This window comes from Sipha flava, unplaced genomic scaffold (genome assembly GCF_003268045.1).
Source record: "Sipha flava isolate LNK unplaced genomic scaffold, YSA_version1 39_pilon_pilon, whole genome shotgun sequence".
Taxonomy (NCBI): Eukaryota; Metazoa; Arthropoda; class Insecta; order Hemiptera; family Aphididae; genus Sipha; species Sipha flava.
In genome coordinates, this window is record NW_020273107.1 from 1960376 (window position 1) to 1981785 (window position 21410).

The following is a 21410-nucleotide window of genomic DNA, read 5'->3' on the forward strand; positions in this document are numbered from 1 at the left end:
ACGAGCGAGCATGTGCTGGATCTACATATTTATGTGAAAAAATTTAATTTACAAAAACGTACAATTTTTGTTTCCGATTAGACGCGACTGTAAAACCCACGACATGCTATCAGTTTTGTAAATATATAATACTGAAAAACGGAATGAACAGTTGAACATCTCGAAATTAACAATTCTTCGATAAAAAAAAAAAAATCCAATAATTATAAATTACGTTAAAAGGAATAACACATTTTTAATTTAAAAATAAATTTTTTTTGACGAACACAACATATGCAAATAATAATATGTCTTATTTATAATGTAAAACAATAATGCTCGTATCTTAATAATAATGATAAAACCTATTGCACGGCAATAAAGGATACTATAGTAGTAACACCAATACCTCACGTACATGTCCCCACCCCCACCCATTTTCATTTTAAAACTTTTTCCTATTTAATGCTCTTTTCCTGCCGATTCCTGTCACCACTTCCGGAATTTCTGCTCAACTTCCACCTCTGCAAAAATCAAAAAACTATGGTATAATCATAATTATAAAAAAAATCTATAATCTTATATACTAACTATTAAAATACCTATACATTAAACATTTATAAATATATTTTATATTATCATTCTATTAACATCAAAATAATACATACGAAATTTATGGTAAAATTACATAAATCTGACCCCTTGTAACAATATAATAAATCATAAAAAAAATTACGAGTATTCACTTTTTTTCATTTCATTTTCGGTCATAACTCGTTCTTTAAAAGTCATTACAACGGCGACACATTCTGTAGGGTTTACATTTGACTTTCGACCCATCATTTAAATAAATGAGTTTTATCATAATATATAAACCGTACAATATTATATTAATACATTTTTCTGTTTGTTGAAAAACAATGTGTTTTATACAGAACACAATAATGAACGTTTACGAGCAAATGCGAAACAGCAAATTATAAATTATTATTATTAAAATATAAAATATAAATTTTTCTATTTCAAAAACTACGCAATGGATTCTGTATTCTATATTTAGAACTAAGAACAATCGATAAAAATAAAATTACTATTGGTAGATTTAAGTTGTAATGTTATAATAATAATAATATTCTAATTTAGACACAGGGTTAATTTTGTATACAAATGTTTTAGTAGATATTGCATTGCCCTGTACTCTACATGGAGGGTTGAGACAGAGACTAAAATTGCGTGCAGTACGACACACTTTGTGTAATACAAAATTTTAAGTGTGTAGTACGAAATTTAAAAGTGTATTGTAGTTCTATTCCCTATACTATGGCATTTGTTTATAATTTTATATATTTTTTAAATTCCTAGATGTATCATATGCAAAATCTAAAATACCGACTATTATAACTGTGTTACTCATAACTGTTAACGTTTGAAAGGTGAGTATGACAAAATCCTTAAGTGTGCAGTACGACAAAGTATATATTTTAGCGTTTGGGTTAAAGGGCATATAAGGCAAACATTATAAGACACCAAGTTAAAAATAAAAAACTGAGTGATCTACTTTTTTTTTGTATTTATTTAAAAAAAGTTTTCGTATCAAATGCAACTTTTTTATAAAACATATTGATTAGATACCAATTTAACGTTGGTGCAGTAGTGCCGACTTGTATTTTATTTGGTGTGGCAAAGTATAAACATTTGTTAATACCATCACCCAAAAAGTTAGAACAAATAATGACAGGTTACATGATTGAACGATTATATTGTAAATTTAACCATCATAAAGTCACTCGCTTCGCACGCAATTTATCACTCCAATTTCATCTATTAGATAGGAAATATTCAGAAGTGGCGTATCCAGGGGGGATAGGGGGTTATAACCGACAGCCCGCACTATTAAGTCTATTTTAGAATACGATTGTATTTATTGTTAAATGTGCCGCTTAAAACAGCACTTAAAAATAATAATATAAATTATGATCGAGTAAAATGCCACATATTTTATCATAAATCAATAATCGTACAGACTGAAAATTATAATTATAAATTAGTTATTAATTATTACCTATTTACCTTACTTATTGCTTATCTATTTCATATTGGTTTTAGAAAAAAAACACTTAATATCAATTTGAAACGTATATAAATATAGGTTTAATTATTTAAATATTAAATGCGTTATTAAAATTAAAGAAATGTAAAACAAAAAACTGTTTATTTAATTTTTAAACTATTGTAATTAAAAAAAAAGATATTTTAAAAATGTTTCACGGCAGTGGCGTAGCTAGGATTTTCTAAAGGGGGGTGTTAATTATAATTATTAAATATTATATATAATACGCACAAACTAAAACTTTTATTTTAATTAATTAATATGTATACACAATGTCTGTAATATAGATGTAATGTATATTCGAATTCGGATAGCTTTACCATAAATTATTCGAATGTCAGTATTCGATGCTATAATACCTATTATTATTAAACGTTTTGTGTTGCACGAAAACGTAAACGAATAATTTTCATCACGTATTGTCGCAATCGCGATAATGTTAACCTGTATATATGTAATTAGTATTGTGCATTATTTTATATTTCATATTGTATTATCGATTTACCTATTTTCCTATAATAATGTAATATATGATACGGCTCAAGGGGGGTTTCATATCTACCAAACACCCCCCTTGTATACGCCAATGTTTCACGGGGTTATTGGAATTTAAGTAACTATCGTAAAATGTTTAAAAGATGTATTTGCATGCTGTATAATCACTTTTAAACACTGACTATCGAGAGGCGTTTAGCTTCATCATGTGTACGAAATAGATATAAATGTCAATGTACGTCTTTATACTTAATATAATATAAAGATATGCATTGATAGGTAAATTGCTCTATCGCATTATAGTATCCTACCATCTATAGATCGACTGTCACTTAATTTGTACATTCCTAAGATTTACTAACTAGAGTGTAAATTTATCCATACAACCCACCACCATAGTTAAATGAAAAGGCGAACTGCCCCATAAAAGTATGTGTTCGGTGACACTGCGTTGGTGACACTATTGGCTAGAATAAATAAATAGATATGTAACATGTACCTACCACATAATAATATGTTATACTAACTAACTACTGTACATGTTCTATTTTAGAATTATCTAATAAATATTAAATTAAATAAAAAACAAAGTAATTAAAAAAAAAAAAATTAACTAACGATTTTCAGTTATAATAATAATTATAATTATAATTATTATAAAGTTACTGTAAACCGTAATAAACAAACATTTTATTCAAAACATCGCGAAAGAATCATTGCTGAAAAACTATATTAATAGGTTGGTTTAAAATGCTAATTAATTAACGTTAAGCGTGCATATTAATGATATAGGTATTCGGAGTCCTCAAAGACGGGTTCTGAAATATTTTTTATTTTTAAAAATACTAAATAAAAACTGTTATATCAATAAAAAAGTCTAATATGAATAAAAAGCCATGTTTAAAAAATCTAATTAGAATCAAAAGCCAAGTTCTATTTCATTATTTCAAATAAATATATAATTTGAAAAAAAAATCTTAAATCAATATAAAATCTAATTAGAATAAAAAAAAAAAAAAACCTAGTTGATTAAAAACTATGAATTTTTTTTATAAATTTTATTTATGATGATATATTTGAAAGAAAAGTCAGCATTGTAATTATTCAATAACTTTTATAAAATAAATGGGGTTCCAACAAATGGTACCGTTTCGGGCACTCTTTTTTCCTTCACAACCATTCAAATTATCTCTCAACGACCCTGTTCTTTGCACTCATACTCTTACTATACGGGACATTAACAATATTTTTAACTGCATAATTTTATCTTCGGGGCGATTACAGTTCTTTGCCCTTTTTGATTCTATAATACATCCTTTTAATATTGAAAACATACTTTTTTCTTAATCAAGCACTACCATATTTGCTACTATATCATTCATTCTTAATTCCAGACTGCTTGTAATATCTTTAAAAATATTTTTAATTCTTTTGTCAACATTTTATACTCAAATGCTCGTATATATATATATATATTTTTTTTTAATAAGCTAAATTTTTATTTTTAGACTTTTTGCTAAACCAAAATTATTTTATCGACATTATTGAAAGACAGCTTAAATTGTATACACAGATACAAAATAAAATAAAAATAACACACATGCATCACGGTAAAATCTATACATACCTCATTTCACTCAGAATCTTAAATGGATAAGGTACATACAATACATAATAAATATACACATCGCAACGCACCTGTATTAACATAGTATTATTATTTATATTCAGATTGAAACGAGGGATCTAGTACCGGCAGACTGGGTACATAACAGATCAGTGCGCGGTGTGCGATTTTGCGAAACCGTCCCAAGAGGAAAACAATATTATCGTATTCCATGTATATTTCTACACTAACAAGACAAGTACACTGCGACTGTTGTTGCTTTGTAAGAATCGAAAAAACGAACGAAATCACTTCCCGCTTGTAAACGCAAATCCGCTTAGAGCGCTTGTTGTGCTCAAGTCTCTCCAAAATTCACTCTTCACTGATCTTTATTTATAAGAGGTAGAAAAAAAATTGAAAGTGAATACTTACCATTATAAGTATACTAAAAATGGTATGATAGTTTTTAATAATAATAATTTATTCACATAAATAAATACAGCTTAGGAAATATACTTCTTCTTTTTGTCTAAAGGCTTAGCCTTGTTATACTTAGAAAATAGATATCAACTCCTCTTTCCTCAATCTCCTTAATCATACAATAGATCTTATTTTCAAGGCTTGGCAGTTAAAAAATTAAACCCTACCAAAGCTATCCTGCTTCTTAACCGCCAATCCATCGAGCTACCACGACCAAACTAAGACAGCCTAGATTAAAAATATAAATAAATAAAATGAATAAAAAATGAATAACTTAAGCTGTGCGAGGCTGTCGACAATGACCCATGGGGGCTGTCGTAAAGTAGCATATGAGGAAAGTCGGGTGACGTTCGTCTACTGCAGATTGTGAAGAGCCCATAACATGCGTTTTCTTTCTGTCTCTTCAAAACAAATATTTGTTATTCATAAAAACCTGAATAAGTAAGTTCGTTCCGGAAGCATTTGAAGAAGTCATCAGTGAGCATTCAAAAGATGCGGTGGTGGTGGCAGATTGATGGCCAACATTGGTGGTCTGTCGTATGCCAAAAGTCAACTTTTAATGTCAGTCGTCAACAGCAAACTGCTGCATAAAGCGCCAGTGAGGACAACGGTGATGGGGAATAAGCCGCAACACCTACACTCAGATGCAGTGGCGTGCAGCCTTGCGTGTGTTTAGTTGTTATAGAACGGTCTCTCTGATATGGCAGCCTCAGTCGTGACGATAATACCTCGGACTCATCTACTGGTCGTGGAACAAGTACGAGTCAGTGAGAGCAAAAATGATGGCAAAAAAATCATTATCAAGAGACAAGAACGCAAAGTTACACTGGACAAATGGCACAGGAGTTGTGGATTGAAACAAACAAGGTCCAGTGGATGGAAAAGGTTAGTTAGTTAGATTAACCTGACAACAAATTATGTCCTTCATGCAGAAGGAGGTGAAATTCCACACGTCATAAGCGCTCACAGATTACGGGTGTTTTCAGAGCTACCTGTTTAAGAGGAAAACCATCATCCCGGATGTTCACACAGTGGGTTGGATTAATGACACTACGGAACATATAGTGTTTTTCTGCCTTCAATGGACTGACCCACTGGAAGTACTGCAGAGGTTAATTTAAAACAATACATTGGGAGAACATATTGCTGGGACCTGATGAGGTACAATTGCTAACTGGCACGGACGCAGTAATGAGGCTGTTGGACACGGCGGAGCGTCAGCTTCAGGCCTTAAACCAAATGGTGGAGGCTATAACGAATAAAAAGCTTATTATGACTATCGATGATATTTAGCAATACATTTAAAAAGTGTACACAAATATTAATGATAATATTTTGATAAATATGTGCATTGCATGTTTAGGTTGTCTATCCCAATGTAGAGGCATCGGTCTTAATTTAATATCTTATACTAAGTTATATGTTCTTTGGTGTTTGAGACATCTTGTGTCTTGAGTGTTTTTGAATAGTTGATTTGCTGCTGGATCAGTGTATTAGTTCAAATTTATCTCATGTTTGCGGACAAACTTAGTAAGTTCATTCTGGACGGAGGTCATCATTAAATCTCGGTGGATAATGTCGTTTCAGTCGTACCAGTAAGCTGTTGTGACAATAGTACGTAGAGCAATGTTTCGGCAGCGTTGAATAATCTCAATATTGAACTTACTAGCACAATCCCGCAGTTGTATTCCGTAAGTCCATATTGGTTTAATTTTCGCTACGTATCACAGTGGGCGGAATTTTGAAAAAAATAACAAATATGTAATATACCTATTTTACAAGTTTTAATGTTTACATAACGTTAAAGTACTAGACTTGAATCAAATTTAACATTTTTTTATAACTTATTAGCTATATATTAAACAAATTTAACATCAAATACATTATTTTATTCAGAATCTAGGTCGGTAATAACAACGTTTTTTTCGGGTGTAATTGGATCCGAACAAGTTAATAAAGTTAATACTTCCGAGGATAATGGTACCATTTTTTTAGAAGGATATGGCCGTATTGATGATATGACCAGGTCAGATATAACAATTAAACGATGAAGAAGATCAATATTTGTATCAATACAAATAGCTTTAACAAATAGCCGAAGCTTCCTCAGATAATTGTCCAATTGATAGTAAGCAATGTTTTATTACATCAGCACCATGAAATAAGATTTTATGAACACTAGCCGGCATATAGTACCAGTTATAATGTTCTATGTAAAGTTTTGCCGTGTCCATAGCATACTTTTCAAATGCCAAAATATTTGTATGAAAACCACATGAAATTGTTGTGAGTATTACTCCAAATCTAGATATTAATTCTATATTTAATCCGGTAATTTCTGCTGATAACATAGGATTTTCAAAAAACCACCGAGCGGTATTACCATCATTGCTGGACCCGCTACCTTGCTTAGGTTGAGAGATAATTATACCAACTTCTTTTCGAAAAAGATTAATAATATACGTTTTTCTAGCTTGAAATGATTGTTTTTCTTCTTTACTCCTCATTTGCCATTTCTTCACTTCTAATCTGTACGAAATATGCATTAGACACTCAAAAAAAACGTATACGTGCATGAAGTGTAGACAAACCAAACGAATATGTCGATATATTATTAGTTCTATTTTTAATGAAATCTATGTTATTAATATTTTTTGGAGACACTCCACAAATATAGCAAACCTGGGAACTTGTTTCGGTAATCGCGTTGCAAACTTTTCCATCAACCATGGTAAGTAACAATTTGTTGTTGATTTTTAAATTTATTGAGTCAATAACCACTTCTGTAGGTTCGAGGTTGTTTATTTGATTTTCTATGTACAAATTTTATTCTTAATAGTATCTTGTGTTTCTTTTTCAAACAAAAATCGAACTGGTCTACAGAACCCAGTAGATGACGGACATGGATTTTTCCATATTATTATTTTTTCATCATTGTTTTTTTGAATTCCATATAACTGAATTGGTACAAGAGATGTCATTAAAAGATTTGAATCACAAACATTATCATCAGTAAATTTCTGTTTGTATTCTTTTTGACCAGAGCTACCGTCAAAACCCCATTTATAAATACATTCTACCGAATCTAGTTGTATATCATTTATGCTTTGCTGAAGAACTGTTTCTTGTAATTTGACGATTCGGGAAGTTGTAGTATCTAATATGGCCTGCATTTTAATTTCCGCTGATGACTCGGTAATGAGAATACTGTGGTCAGGCGGATAACATTTTTTTTTTTATATTTTTTATAACATCGTAAGATGGAAAAACATTAACTTCTTTCTCTTTTAGTCGTTGGCGCAATGTCATGTATTGTTGCTTGGTCAAGTTTAAATCTACAAGAATAGCCAGAGCTTCTTCAGGGGTAAACATTTTATTAATACTAAAATTTTGTGTAAATATTTTATATGCTTTTTTAAATTTATAAGCTCGAGTTGGAGTTGTTTCGGTCACTTCTCCGATAACTATTGATGCGTGCCTTTTACCAGAAGACCGTAAGCTTAGACGAGAAGCAAATGCTAGTTCTTGAGAACTATGTGAATCTAACAAATGTTGAACCCTTTTTTTTTTAGTTTTATCACAGCTTTCTTCAAAATTTTTTTTTGGACGACCATGGCTTTTAGTTATAGTATTATTTGTCACGTTTTTATTAAAAGAAAATATTAATTTAGTATCAAGCCAAGGAGAATATTTTGAATACAATTTATTTGCATTACGACCACACTCTTTCCATTTTTTTTGAAGGCTTGATAAAAAGGTAAAAATAACCAAAGAAATGTTAGTTTCATTATTGTGTATATTTAGCTTATTTTCTATATATTCAATAATGATTTTTCGAGATTGGACTTTCAGTGGTCTAATATTTTCATTTTTTCTTAAAAATTTAAATAATTCTCTACGCATAACACCTAACAAAAATAATTATTATTTTAATAGACGCAGATAAAAGCAAATAAAATATATGTACAGTTAAATTTTATGAACTTAAGAATGATCTAGCATAGTATTTGCAGAGGTCAGAATTGACCATTTTTTTTAAACTACCATTAAAATTAAAATTTTTAAAATTAAACGTAAAATGTTGTATTGGTCATTTATAATACTATCAAATGGGTAGTTAAATTTATTAGTACAAGAAATTGACTTAAACATACCTTCTTTAGTATCCTCCATAGTAAATAAAATACACAATATTTCAATCTAATGACTCTTACCACTCGAAAAGTCAAACGCAAATAACGTAAAATATTGTACAACAGGCCAATTATTTACTTATTGCAAAAATTGTTTACAACTTGAAGCTCGTTAAATAGCATTATCTCTTGAATATTACTGATAATTTTTATAACATCTTGTCTATAGTAACCTTATAAACAAAATATAAATTTATTAAGCAATTATACGATAAATGAAAATTTTATTTTTGTCCACCTATAATCGATATTTCGCCCACTGTGCGTATATCTAATGTATAAAAATATAATTGCGGCACACGGATTGCGTAAAGTATCATCCTTAACGGGCGAACGTAAATATTTTGATTTCGACCCGGATTTCGCTTTTCAGTTGGCGTAGTATTGTCAAGTAATATTATATGTTATTGGAAAACCTTTAAATAGTATTCACTGATATCGACCTGGTAGGTTTTGAATTTTCGTACAATTTTCAAATAGTATAAGTTAGAGATGGCGAAAAAAACACGCCAAATAGAGGTCTTCTGCATCATACAATCGAAACAGTCACGCACACACACACACACTTACACACTCCGACCATGATATTGATTGACTTATTTGAAAAAATAAAGGTATTCAAGATTTTTCGATGTGTGTGTGTGTGTGTATGTGTGTGAGTGTGTGTGTGTATGTGCGCGCGCGCGCGCGCGTGCGCATGTATGCGGATCATAACTTAATTTTTTGGATTCAAAATTAATACCATTAAAACGTATCGATGTGGAATAAAAACGTCACGCGAAAAAAGTTTACCCCGGTTATTGTTAATAATATTAAAGCGGAGTGTCGTGTGTACGACGTTTACTGCAGTACAATATATATGTATATATCAATGTTTACGTTCGAAATATAATACCATGTGTATACATAAATATGCGTCCAACCGATTATGTATATAATACTATAGTTTGTTATACTATACAAAATTTAAAAATACGTTTATTATATGTTCATGCGAATGCAATATAGAATCGTAAAAACGAAAATCGATGCATGAAACAGTTTTCATTTTTATTTTAAACGACATAACGATGTTAAATTTCCCACACGCACACACACACATGTACTATCTCAAATCGCTTATAATTTTAAATATGTCACTCGGGCGGTATGATAAACGTATGACGTTGTGCCTACTCAAATAATATAATTTACAGGGCGGACCCCCAATAGTAAAAAACGGTTATTAAATAATTTTAAAAATAACCTAAACAACTTGTGATTGAGAAAACTTAGATTTCACAGGTGCTTGGCGATAAATGTGCTGTATTGTATTATATTTGTTGATTACGAATCGTTTGAACGTAAGGGAATATCGCGATAAACGCTGACAGAACCGCTACAGAATTTTTTTTTTTTGTTTCTCACGTGTGGTTGACAAAAAAAACTCTAACACGTGAACCAGGAAATATTGAAAATATCAAACTAGTACACGCGTTGCACTGTTGATCGGAGAACGATAAATACGTTACGTGGCTCTCAGACATTTCAGACACACAATCTCTACGTAGAACGTTACACAAATATTTGATTTATCGTATGTACAAAACACAACGGCTGTTTGTTTATGAATTATCCCAAAAAGATAATCGTGTTAGTAACGCTTTGGTAGCACTTTCTGTCTGAAATTAATAAACGTATCGAAAAACAAAATAATTTAGTCCATTCAACTATAAATTCTATTAAATCCGACAAAACACCTTTTGAACGTAATACGTTCGGTTCGTAACAACCGAAATGTTTGGTGTTCAAGTGATAGCGGGCCGTCTACAAGTTGTTGTCGAAAACAAGTGAAAAGCGAGTATTGTTTGATGTTGAATATCGCATTGCAGATATTTCGCTGCCTCTACCCTTCTTCCCTTCATCTTTCGGTGACTATATCGTACTGCAATGACGACTGAATATATTCAACGATATAATATTCAGTTGACTGATACAAAAATATCATCGTAGATGTTCCGTAAACCGTATCAATGTAAGTTTTTAAAAAATAATAATCAAGGAATCGCGTCGCAAATAAAACGCTCGATTATTATGGTTTAATTTTTAATTTTTTTTTTTTTTTATGCATTTCATTTTCATGATTTCCACAAAATCCCGTCAGTTTCAGTCGAAATCGTGTAAACGAGGGTACTCCAAAAAACGTTCGTTCTAAACGGATGTCAATGTGAAAACAATATTTTGTTAGATCAAAGATGAACAAATTTCCTGGGAGAAGAAATTATTTTATATTGATTGCAATACGCACTAAGCTTTTCAGACACGATCTTATTACTTAGAATGTTCAATTTTTTCTCTTTTGTCTTTCGTCCGCGATTTCGGGCGACGGCGGCAGATCAAATGCGCGCGCCGTACCCTCCTCGAACGCGTATCACGTATTTTTTTTTCTCATTATTACTCGGATACTCAATAGCGTATGTACATGACTATTAACGTACACACGCACAGCATATCCGAATATGTTTAGCCGTTATGACGAAAAAAATCAATTAAAAATGGTAAAAGTTGTTAAAAAAATATTCGACTCGATCAGGTAATTTCTCGAGTCTTATATAACGAGAGTGTATACGGCCATTTTAGGGTTTTTATTTTTATTAACAACCCCGAACCATATCGATCCATCTCCCAGACGATTTGCGAACACGGTACGCCGGTTCGACATCGCATAAATGATGTAGTCGATTTGTACATTTTCGCGAATGATACGAAACATCGGATATTACTCGAAACGAGTCGTCGTTAAAGATACCAAATTCTTCTAGGACATGAAATACAACCGCCATAAGATATCCGTATAATAATTCATAAACGTCATTAGAACCGATACAATATTATATTGTATTATATTATAAATTCCTCCGATTTAAGGTCACATTATAAACTATTTTTGCTGTACTATATTTATTACTCATAGAACTTAATCTGGAACATCCGTAAACTTATAAAACGATATGCGAAATATTTCTGCGATCGCGATCTAATCAATATCGGCAAGGTCATAATTGGAGGGGGGGGTCCAGGGGTCCGGACCCCTCCCCCCGAAATTTTCAAAAGTAGAAATATTTTAGCGGTGAATATAGTTTATTAACTATAAATTGTATTAAATAATAATGTTAGACCCCCCCTGAAATTTTTTTCCAGTTACGGCCTTGAGTATTGGTAGTCTGCGTGGACCATAACAACATTTCAGCCATCCGTTATTTTAATCACTCCGCCCAAGATGCGGGAAACCGATAGATCCACGAATCGAAATAACGTCTCGATCGGACCAGCACCTGATGGTTATCTTACGATTACCGACATAACATTCGCACTATATTACTCTCATCGTCCCTATTAGTATAGTACAGTGAAACTTCTCTTAATGGACCCCTCTGAATAACGGACGTTTTTCGGGAATGGGACATTTTCACTATTTTCCTAGAGGAACATTTATAACCTATAACTTAGGGTTATTATAAATCTATAACCTCTAAATATGGAGCACTATAAACAACGCACGTTTTTATGACATTTCGATTTTTGAAATTGATCATTTTTACCGTAAATTAAGAATAATTGCGGAAATAAGTCTACATTATTGAATTACATTTGATTACATAAATTGTTATGCAGCACAATACATCTTATCCAATCCATCCATTCGTTGAAATATTATCGCGCGTCGACATCTAATGCGTTGTCGCATCATTATTTTTAGTTGTGTTACGGTGCCAATTCGAACGTATTCTTTTCATAAATGTTAATTTTTAAGATGTATTCGTTCAATAGATGTAAAAATAAAATCGTTGTAATTTATATTTCAATTCAATAAAAATACTATCTCTACCTCTGAACCGCGGAAAAGATTTCAGCGACCCTGACGGCGTCCGGTGTTCCGAGGTGTTCTGAGGTTTCGACCTTCGAGTTTTCGCGTGCGACGACGTTAGCTCTCGAGTTCGGTCGCGTTTCGCGAATAATATCGTCGAGCCACGGCCCGGCCGGAACAGGATGTGTATTAGCCGCCGTGCGACTGAAATGCGACAGGACACGTACAGGGGGTGGATTATTACTGGGTAAGCCGATGAATCACGACAACGGCATTTGCTACGTGTACGTTGTTCCTCATTAGTCTTCCTAACGGCGTTTACCATCGTCGACAATCCTACGATTATGACAGCGATCATTTTAGCCGATCCATCCTCGTCCTCCTCCTACTCCTCTCGTGAACTCGTTCCGATCGTTTCTGTCGAACGCGTACATCGTTATTTATGGCCGTCTCAAGTCCACTACAGCTAACTAACCACTACGCACCGCCCACGACCGTCTGCGAGTCATCCGTCAACAGTGCCGTATTTAAAGAGTGCTTCTGGGAACCTATAGTCCACCTGAAATATTTAAGAGGAGGCAATTAAATTTTTACGGTGGTTCTTCAAAATAAAACTAAATCGATTTTTTCGCTTTATCAGTGGAAATTATTTAAGAATAAATAAAATTATATAAAAAATGAACGTTACGTTATAAAATCATTTCTAATATTTAGCTTATATCTATTTTAGAGTATTTTATTAAAATATAGGTATTGGTTTAATGTTGGTTTGTATGGGGATGGGACATTCAGACCGAAAGGTAGTAAACTATTTAAGGGTCATCAGTTTTATAAAATACAATGTTCTATAAATTTATGTATTTGTAATTATAATTATTCGGTTACTATTTTGGATCTGATATTAATTATAAATTATACACAAATATTGTATAAAAGTGTACTGAGAAAGGGGAAATGAATTTCGAGCGGCTTTTTAATGAATATTTAAGGACAATTATTTTCGGTTTTACACTTTAGCGAGGAGGAGAAACAAAATGTTGACGCCCCTGGTCGAAAAAATCTTAAATACGATGGCCCTGTTTGTCAAACATCTGCGGTCGTACTCAATACGTTACGAACACCGTATGATATAATAAACAAGGTACTATGACAACAGTCGTGTCTTATTCTTATGTCACATAAATATGGCGCTGATCTTAAGCCACTTTTCATTGGTTCACCTATTATCGTGACTTCAAACTTTTTTGCCTGTAACCGAACATCTTGATTTTTTTTTTTAATTTTTTTCGGTACGAATATTCACCCATCAAATTAGCGTTAATCCTAATTATTCATATTATTAATCTTTAATAAATATTATTATTTTGAAAAATAGTGAATTTTTTACAATTTACAATATGAAATAATTAATTGTTTATATGTTCATGTAGTCAAGTCTGACAATAATTTGACGATTAATCAGAGTCTTTGCTCATCACAATAATATAATGTACAACCGACGAAAAAGCGGCAGAGGAGTGTATGCGTACCATAAAACTATGCATCATACTTAGCTTATTATATCACTAATACGATCCTTCCATCATAATCATCGGACACACGTCGAATTCATGCTTTTAAATGATAATCGACTAATCTATATTCCACGCGCGTTCGACCCGAGAAACTAAATCAATTATAAATTCATAACGATATCGAGAACGTCTCGTTGGACTCCAACTCGTTAGTCGTAGTGTTATGCACGTGAAGGATGATATCGGTGAAAATACGTATACTTTTTGTAATTTAACTCATTGTTTCTGTTTCGTTTATGTTATATTTTGTAATCGTTCACCAAATAGGTACTGTTTTATTTTTTTCGCAATTAAAATATTTCTCCACGTTTCTCGTAGTAAAACTTTTACCTAACTTTTTACGTTCAACCGGCAATAATCTATAATTATTTTAAGCCCTCGAAGAGATTATTCTTGTCCTTTTGTTTGTAAACCATAAATCTCAAATCAGCCAAACGCTTTATCAGTTTAAGTACGAGTACGCATAGTAATTATTGTTTGCACAAAGTATAAGTACCAAAAAACGAAACATGCTCGTAGCATTAAGGAATTACGATTAAAGAAAAGTAAACACTTCTCATGTATAAGAATTGATTACGATTTTCCACTGCTGAAACCTTCTGAGTCCTAGAAAATCATAACCGATAAATACCACGATCCACATCCGTTGTGTAATGACGTGAACAGAACCGCAGAGCATGAGGAACGGTCGGAAAATATTAATAACCGTTTAATATCATAATAATAATAATAATAATAATTTACCATTGTCAAACTTACACGGGCATGTATATAAGTCACGTTCCACCGTTGATTGGTGCTGTGAGGCGATTGTTTCTACCCGCAAACGGTATAGATTTATCAACGTACAGTATAACATATAACAGAGGAAAAAACGTGATTGTTAACGATTTTTCTTACGACATTGTCAGTATACAATAATAGTATAATGTTCATTGTTCACCGCGATGGCTACACCTTATATATATATAAATATACGCATTCTCTCTTCGGGTCCATATTCGTCGATCATTTTCGCCACACACGATCTGTACTAGCGAATACCGATTTGTTATCGCGAATAATAACACTCGTCTCTCGAATACACATCAACTAACCACCCCTTCCCCAACAATCGTAGTCCAACACGACCCCATAAAGTTTTTTTTTCACACCTCGACTACAGATACGAATGAATATTATTTTTATTTTACTAGATTTTTCACATTATTATAAATGTATGATTTAGAATTGACTAAATTAACAATAGTCAGTTTAATTTATATAAGTGGTTAATTTAATATAAACAAAATATAAATATTTATTAATTAAACAATATGTGAATGATCTAAACCTATACGAAAATTAAAATTAAATATTTGGATCCATAGTAACCATAAATACAACCGTAACCGCGTGTACATGTTGAACATTCAAATCTGAAAATTAAATAAATACTTGTACGAGTGTTTGCATGTAACTATTAATGCCGTATGTATAAAATAAATAGGTGTTTTATAAAACAACGATAATTTTAATCTAAGTATTATTTTAAGTATTCAAGTCCTTAATGATGTAGGAAATAAAATAGAGATAATAATATTACGTTAGTAAATAATTGTATAATTCTATGTCATAATTAAGTTGAAATTTAAGTTTGAAAATTTCGAACTTTTTTTAAAAAAAAAAAAAGAAACATCTACAATTTAGAAAAATTCAAAAATTTCAAGTATTTCATGGTTTCGAAATATTTTAATACCTTTTGAGCTGTTTTAGGTACTTGAAATTTTTGATTTTTCTAAATTATAGATATTTCTTTTTTTTAAAAAAAAAGTTCGAAATTTTCAAACTTAAATTTCAACTTAATTATGACAGAATAATACAATTTCTTACTAACATAGCAATGCTTAAGTTTAATAATGAACAATATATAAATCAATCAAGCCTAAATAAAAAATGGTCTTTTGACCAATCTGATGAAAAAAATTATGAAAGAAATGATAATCGGACATTTAGTTGAAAAAAAAAAACTAAAAGCCTGTGAATTTGAGAACATTTTATAATCAATTTTTTTTCTTTTTTAATGCAAAGTGATCTATAAAAATAAATAAAGACAATAATAAAATTAAATTTACTTCACCACATATTGATTCGGTAGTATTAAGAGCATATAGAACTCAATGATAATATTTAAAGGAGTAAGACGGAAGTGTAACCATTACACAGATGTATAATAAATAACCCACACAGCATTTGTTAATCATGACGATTGAAACAATATTTATATTTAATTGGAATTTAAATATTTAAAATAAAAACTTTTTACAATATATTTTGTATTTTTTATGTTGAACCTGAAACATGCAATAAGAATTTATTAACTTCGATAACAAATATTCAAAAATAATGAACATTTAAAATGCTTTAAATATCTAATACTTAATTCATTGTTTGAAAATGTATAGCGAATGGATATTGAACATTTGTCAAATATTATAATTTTTTTAAATATCAAATAAATATTTCTATAATATGTGAGAAATTGTATTTCTATTTCGTTTTGAGCTTGAAAATTAGAATGTTTTAGATAAAGCCCGTAGCTACGAGTAATATTTTTATTTTAAACGGCAAACCAAGAAAAAAGTTATACGATTTATCAAGTCACATTCATTTTCAGTTAATGTTTCTGTTAATAAAAAATTATAACGATCACATTCGGATTGAATTCTACATTAACTATCTGTTAAAATTATAAAAAACCGAGTCAACTCAATAAGCACCACAAAGTTCAAGGAGACACTGGGCGTACTGGGTATGATAAATTCTTACAGTCATCATAGGGGAAATAGTCGAGTAAGCGTATGACCCGTATATATTTATCTGGTACATTGACAATTGAAGTGAGTGACAACCGACATTGCGATCAGAAAGTGAAATATATCGCACGAAAAACGATCAACACAAAGAATTGCAAAAACTATATAAATATATTCTGTCGGAATTCTTATTCCCATAAGATGTTAGCTAGATGTACAGGTAAAATATTATGATTCTTAAAACTACCATTCAGATGAATATAAAATAATACTATAAGTATATTCAGCAAACAAGATTACACGTTTAATTAAACATGAAGGACATGATAGAAAAGAGGTTTGACATTATTATACCTAGTGAGTTATTTACATTTTCACTAATACTCAATCGTTGATTTAAATGTAGACACATACTATCTGAATATACCCGACGTCGCACGGAATGATCTTGGCCGAAACATAGTTTTTAACGAATTACTATCTCACGTTATTATATTTATATCTTAGCAATTGTTTGTAAAGACGTCCAAAGAAGCGATGGATATATGGAATAAAGCAGGACTTAGAAAAACTAGGTATACCGGATTGGGAAAAAAAAGTATAAAATTGAGAAAAGTAGAAGGAGGTGTCAGTGGTGGCAAAAGCTATTGAAAAGTTGTGATGTCAATGAAGAAGGAGAAGAAGAAATTGTTTGTAAAGCTTAAGGTATAAATTGTAGTAATAATATGAAAAAAAAAACACAAACAAAAAAATAAAAAATATACTTTTCCCCGACTTTGTTTTTAACAATATTTATGTCTATATCATTTGTTGGTAATGTTTTTGGTTCTTCCATCTATTCTCAGCTGCTGTTTTAACAAACTACCTAGAGAGCTTATACGTAAACAGGTGTTCAGTTATATATTCTGAAAACTATCAACAAATCTGTTAAATTATTTAATGCGATAATATTTTGTCAATTAACGAATAACAAGTTATAAAAATTGACGGTTGTAACATGTGTGTTTAGAAATTCAACTCAATTTTCCCTATCACCACAATAAAATTTAAACATTGTCACGTACGAGTGTGTTCGATAATATTTTCAAGTTTATCGCACAACGATCGGCTAATTAAGTATATACTCGTATTATTAAATAATAAGTATACCTGACGTAAACCGATCCATTTTACCGTCATCAGTTTTGACAGGGTTATATTGTACACAGTTAAATATGAAAAGAAACTGATCCGCATTTATAGGATTACAACAATTAAAAAATTAATAAAAACAAAAAAAAACAATGCTCATTTTCCGCCGCCGATATCGCTGTGTTCTGCCATCTCTACAATTCTTAGACCACATAACAATTTACTAAACAGATTTAGGTATGCGGTGCCCCTGAGTGAAATGTATTGGCCCCTACAATATATTTTATACATAAACAAAAAAATATATTTTTTTATTTATTAAATAATATTTATTATCATATTTAGCCGTAGTACCTAACAATTAATCACTTACTTAAAAATAAATAATCATAAAAACAATTAAATCGAATTTGAATAATATCATCATAATATTATAATTGCATTATAAAAATACGAATCGTTTAAATTGTATAGTAAAAGTAATTAAATAATAAAGTATAAAAATAATAATGTCAAGTAATTAAAATTAATTGAATGGAAATTTTATCTAGATTCTAAAACACCAATCAATATCATTAAACGCAAATACATATATTATTAATTCGATAAAAATTAAATTTTAAATGTCCAACTGTTCAATACTATCTAATTAAATATGTGCAAATAAAAATAAAATATTTTTTCTGTATCGTTATTTAAATATCACAAAATTGTGGAGACCCCGAATTTGCAAGGGCCCCTGGGCTGCAACCCAAATAGCCCTCGCCTAAATCTGGTCCTGCGTTTGGTGACACTACTCGAGCAGGCTCACGGTCTATTATTACAATATTATATTGTGTTTCAATAAGACGGACCGATTTCCAAAGGCGTACATACACTTCGATTGACAAATTGTATTATTTAAATTCACCGCAGCAGCTACACGGTTCACACATGCCGCGACAATATGCGTGTATTTTTACTACAGTACAGAATTTAAAGGAATAAAATACTAAAGAAAATAACTAAATATATATATATATATATAATCAAGCTATATAAATCTTTCAAAAAAGCCTAAAAAAGCATTAAAAGTGGGTTTTAAAAAAAAAAAAAAAAAAAATTAATAAACTTCTGTATTTTGTAAATGACTATACAACGTGTTATAACAAAAACTAAACTGTAATTCTAAGTATATAATTTCCAGAGCAAGAGTATATTTTTGTCTTTGTTGTCGTTCAAGATAAATTAATCTGCTATATACCATACGGTGCGTGACTAACTGAACACACGGGGAAAGGTTGTCAAGAAATGATTGAACAAGATTTGGAATACTATTTAATATAAAAATTTCAAATACGTTTATTTGGAACATATTTTGAAAAAATGTAATTTAAAAGCAGAAGAAAGCAAAATAAAATGTCGTGCGAGTAGTATAAATTGAATTTGTAGCTGACATGGCTTTGTTTTAGAACAATAGAAAGAAAAAAAAAGCAAATGCCTTCAAAATCCGTACACGAATTATCACCATAACACCGTTGCATTACGATTATTACGACTCCGTAGATATATTACGGTAGCGCACGCGGGGGGAAATATGGATAATGGTCGTGCCGTTCACTAAATCGTTTATCATTGATTCTCTCCATCAACTCGGCGTGCGTTTGATAAATTTATTTCCATAACCACGGTCACCTGTCGCCTGATCGTCATTACGCTTTGTTATTTATAGATAGTCGAAACCATCAGTCAATGTTTAATTTTTTTCTTTTTTCCCTGTCCCCCTCCGCGTAACTGCGCGAAAAAAAAAACATTTATTAGGGTCGATTTGTGGGTAACGCGGAGAAAAATATCCATCAAGCGATGGACTTGACAAAAAACAAACAGTTTTTCGAACGCTTACGTTTACTTGAAAACGTGTAGCGCATTACGTATGTGCGTATGACTATCGACCCGGTGTTTTCCTCGGATGCCGGACACGGAATCGCGTAGGAAAACGCATGGGGGGGGCGCTAATGTAACTTTTAAAACGTTGGCGGGGAAAGGCTGAACCGCGAGGTCTATCATTAATTACTCGTTACTGATAAACGACCAAATGTTGTCCTTTTCGCTGGCTATCATGCGGTTCGAATTAACAATGTAACGGTGTAATAATTATTAGGCGCGCGTGTCGCGTAAAATCATCCCGAACACGAAAATCGACCGTGACGCTCGTCGTGATGGTAAGAACTCGGGACCCGGATTCCCGGAAGCCGGATTGAATTCGCGACGGTCGGTCGGATTTCCGTTGGACGGGATGGGCGGCCGGGCGGCCGAGCGTTTACGAACAGGTGGCGCAATAATGACAGGCGCGCGTTGCGAGCGACGTGTTCGGCGGAACGTCCTGCGCGGCAAGACGGCACCGCGCGGACGACGACGTTGTTTTCGGGCTGCCATCGAACAACGACCGCCGATCGATATTATAATAATACGCGCACGGACGCGCGTGCGTATGCCGTTGCGTTATCATTGGTTGTCGCGCGCGACCCGAAACGAGGGGGCCGTTCGGCCGGACGTTTAAAAAAAAAAACTAAAAAAAAACAAAAACGAACAAAAATAAAAACGTTACGGTAAAACGTCCAAAAACAACGTTTTCGTGCTCAGCGGCTCGTACGTCGACGCGGTGCGCACACAGCGCACGGGGGTCCGTTTCGCAATTCCGACGACGCCGCGGGGGCAACCGGTGCGCGATCGTACGCAACGATCGCCGGCGGCCCGGTTACGGGGGTGTGCTGCGGAGTGGTCGAGCTGAATTCCAAAGCGCCCCCGCGTCACACGTCGTTTCCGATCAAAAGTGCCCGCAGCTAATGACATCGTTCCGCGTTGAACGCGTTCGCTAATATCCACGGGCGAACAAACGCTTGACGCTTTACGTTTCGATTCGATCGAGTACAACGGTGCAAAAATATAAACGAAAACCGTTACATTTTTTTTTTTTTTTCGGCATCGTGAACATAGCAACGGTATGATATAAATGTTGGTTATGTATTATGTTGGGGGGGGGCGGTTCGTAATGCGGCGCGTTCGAATTCGCGCCACCAGCACCGGCGAGAACTTTTGAGGGCCCCAGGGCCGATCGGTTCCAAGCTCCCTTTACTTCAACTGTTCGGGCCGAAACATACATACTACTTGTGTGCACACTTCAGTACGGTAAAAATATTCAAATTGGAATCTTATACTAC

At 32.4% G+C, this 21410-nt stretch overlaps 1 protein-coding gene across 3 annotated transcripts in view; it reads right to left on the bottom strand.

Moving 5' to 3' along the window:
• Positions 1 to 269: 269 nt before the first annotated feature.
• Positions 270 to 21410, bottom strand: part of LOC112688573 — a 44843-nt gene continuing 23702 nt past the window's right edge. The window contains exons 1-3 of one of the 3 annotated variants that reach the window (XR_003149069.1): positions 8825 to 8900; positions 5663 to 5919; positions 270 to 503 (exon numbers count right to left, since the gene is read on the bottom strand). Coding sequence is in view for 1 of the 3 variants with exons in the window: in XM_025561834.1 (XP_025417619.1) it covers positions 469 to 503; positions 12732 to 13068 (372 nt within the window). In the remaining 2 variants the exon portion in view is untranslated. Of the gene's footprint in view, positions 504 to 5662; positions 5920 to 8824; positions 8912 to 12731; positions 13270 to 21410 lie in introns of those variants that run through there. The other 2 variants (XR_003149070.1, XM_025561834.1) reach the window with 2 other exon arrangements.